This window comes from Lactuca virosa, chromosome 3 (genome assembly GCF_052849685.1).
Source record: "Lactuca virosa cultivar CGN04683 chromosome 3, Lactuca_virosa_CGN04683_v6, whole genome shotgun sequence".
Taxonomy (NCBI): Eukaryota; Viridiplantae; Streptophyta; class Magnoliopsida; order Asterales; family Asteraceae; genus Lactuca; species Lactuca virosa.
In genome coordinates this window covers 345,152,831-345,155,413 of record NC_136428.1, presented here as the reverse complement: position 1 = coordinate 345,155,413, position 2,583 = coordinate 345,152,831, and the positions used below count along the sequence as shown (strand labels likewise).

The window sequence follows — 2,583 nt, the reverse complement described above, 5'->3', positions numbered from 1 at the left end:
TGGGAAGGTCGATGGGTTTTGAGGTGCTCTCTGTTATCACTCAATATTCATAGACACGTGTCCTGGTTGTTAGAGTATTTGTTAGTCTCGGTTATTTAGTTATTCTTTACAAGTCTGTTTAAGTTCTTGTATATATGTATTGAGTTTTTCATTCAGTTCAATTAATGAAAGAAATGTTCTCTCTCAAACATATTTCTCTCTCTAGATTTCAAATCTAATATGGTATCAGATTAAAATCGATCCATTTTGTTATTCATTCTTGCTTCTTCTTCACTCAATCATGTCTGATACGACTTCATCTGATTCTTCTGCAATCAATGTTTCCAGTCCATATTACATTGGATCTTCTGATAATCCCAATTCCATTATTGTTTCCATTGTTTTCAATGGAATTGGATTTCAATCATGGAAACGATCGATGATTCTCTCTTTATCTGCCAAAAACAAACTAGGATTTGTTGATGGATCCATTACGCCTCCTGCAATCAATTCTCCTGCATATTCGAATTGGCACAGGGCTAATTCAATGGTTATCTGGATACTAAATTCCTTGACCAAAACAATCGCTGACAGCGTTCTTTTTTTACCTAATGCTTTTGAAATATGGAATGAGCTTCATCAACGATTTGAACAATCCGATGGAACTCTTCTTTACAACACTCAACAACAATTGTTTTCTCTTTCACAAGGTACCGATGATTTTTCTACCTATTTCACCAAATTAACAAAAATTTGGGATGAATTACGGATCGTACAAGCTATTCCTCTTTGCACCTGTACTGCTGCTGCATCGATTCAGAAATTTTTTGAAGATCAACGAATTATTCAAATGTTAATGGGGCTAAATGATTCATATAAAATTGTTCGTGGTCAAATCCTTATGATGAAGCCGTTACCTTCACTTTCCGCTGCTTGCTCGCTGATTATTCAAGAAGAACGTCAAAGAACAATTTCAATTCCTTCGATCATAAACAATGATGCAATTGCAATGCATGTTAATTATGAATCATCAGTTTCAAACCCAAAGAAATCGCTTCTCTGTACTCATTGCAAGAAGACAGGTCATACGAAAACCAATTGCTATCGTTTAATTGGTTTTCCTTCCTCATTCAAATTCACCAAATCAAAGAAGGATGATCAAAAATCAAGTGTTCAAAATGTTGTATCGACATCCAATTCTCCCTCAATCACATGGAACAGTATGAACATCTTGTTCAACTCATTAACAATCAGAATCTGACATCTTCTTCTTCGATCAATCAAATCAACTCTTCAGTGGTTCATGGTGCTATAAAGGATGAAGGTACAACTTTCTCTTATCATCATTTTGTTGCAAATGTTTATAAGTCCTCATCATTATGTTGGATTAGTGTCTAAGCCCATAACTATATTTGGTAAGTACTTGACCCGGTTGTGCATGGTCCTTTTGGGTTGCCTTCACCATAGCAACTTGACGGGGTGATTTGTATAGAGAGAAGAGTATTATTATATTAATATGTTATAAGAATAATATATTAAAGGAATAATAATATTATTTAATTAATATTAGTCATAAATTAATTAGGAATTAATTTGGTGACTAAGAGAGGTTAATTGAATAAAGGGGCTTAAACTGTCAAATGTGTGATAGTTGAGTTTTGGGCTATGAATCCTTATAGATCTAGGGTGGCCGAAATTAAGGAGTATGGGCTCCTTGAATTCATCCACGACTTAATCTAGAAGGATCCTTGGATTGCTTAGGGCCTAAGTTATTCAATGTAACCATAGTAGCTCATAGTATAAATAAACCCTATGGGTGAGGGAAATCGGCCACCTTGTTACATTGGTAAGCCTAGAGCCGATTTTTCTCATCTCTCCTCTCTCTCCAAATCATCCTCTTGCTAGTTGGTGTTTGTATGCCATTAGAGGAGTGACAATTGTGACTCTAAGCTCCAAGAACAAGAAGATTCAAGCAAGCAACTTAAGGTATTCTTTTAGATCTGATTTCATATGTTATGATTCAGTTGTTTACACTAGATCTAGCATTATAAGCCTTGGAAACATTGCATGTTCAATTAGAGAAACCTAGATCCAAGCATTAGGGTTTGCATGTGCACATAAGAAAGTTCTTATGGCTCAAACCCATCAGTGGTATCAGAGCTTAGATTGATTTCTATTGAATTGATGCTTTAATTGATTGTTTTTACATGAAAAAATCATTTTTTGTGCCCCTGACTGACAGACTCGGCGAGTCCCATTGTGGACTCGACGAATAGGATGAACTCGGCGAGTCCATAATGGAACTCGGCGAGTCTGAGCGTCAGTCAGAGCAGATTTCGGGATTTCTTGCTGTTTTGCTTGAGGATACTTGCCTTAATTGTTTTGGATCATTAAATTCCGAATTTTATCATATATTTGAGTATATCTTTGACCAAACAAAAGATAATTACCATTTGATTGAATAATAATTTCCTTATATGATAATAATTGATTATTTGAATTAAATTGGTAAATTGTCTTGCAAGTAATATTGACTAGGTCAAATTTAGATAATCATTAAATTAATTAGTTGATTTATATTATTTGCTATTTGATCCTTTATGT

The 2,583-nt window shown here is 34.6% G+C and overlaps 1 protein-coding gene across 1 annotated transcript; it reads left to right on the top strand.

Moving 5' to 3' along the window:
- The first annotated feature begins 280 nt into the window (after positions 1–280).
- LOC145164841 (uncharacterized) lies at positions 281–1,240 on the top strand. Its single transcript, XM_079083503.1, has one exon. It carries the CDS (start codon positions 281–283, stop codon positions 1,238–1,240), a length of 960 nt encoding a protein of 319 aa, XP_078939629.1.
- Positions 1,241–2,583: the final 1,343 nt, after the last annotated feature.

Coding starts and splice junctions, on each gene's coding strand:
- LOC145164841 (XM_079083503.1), top strand. CDS start 281: ATGTCTGATACGACTTCATCTGATTCTTCTGCAATCAATGTTTCCAGT.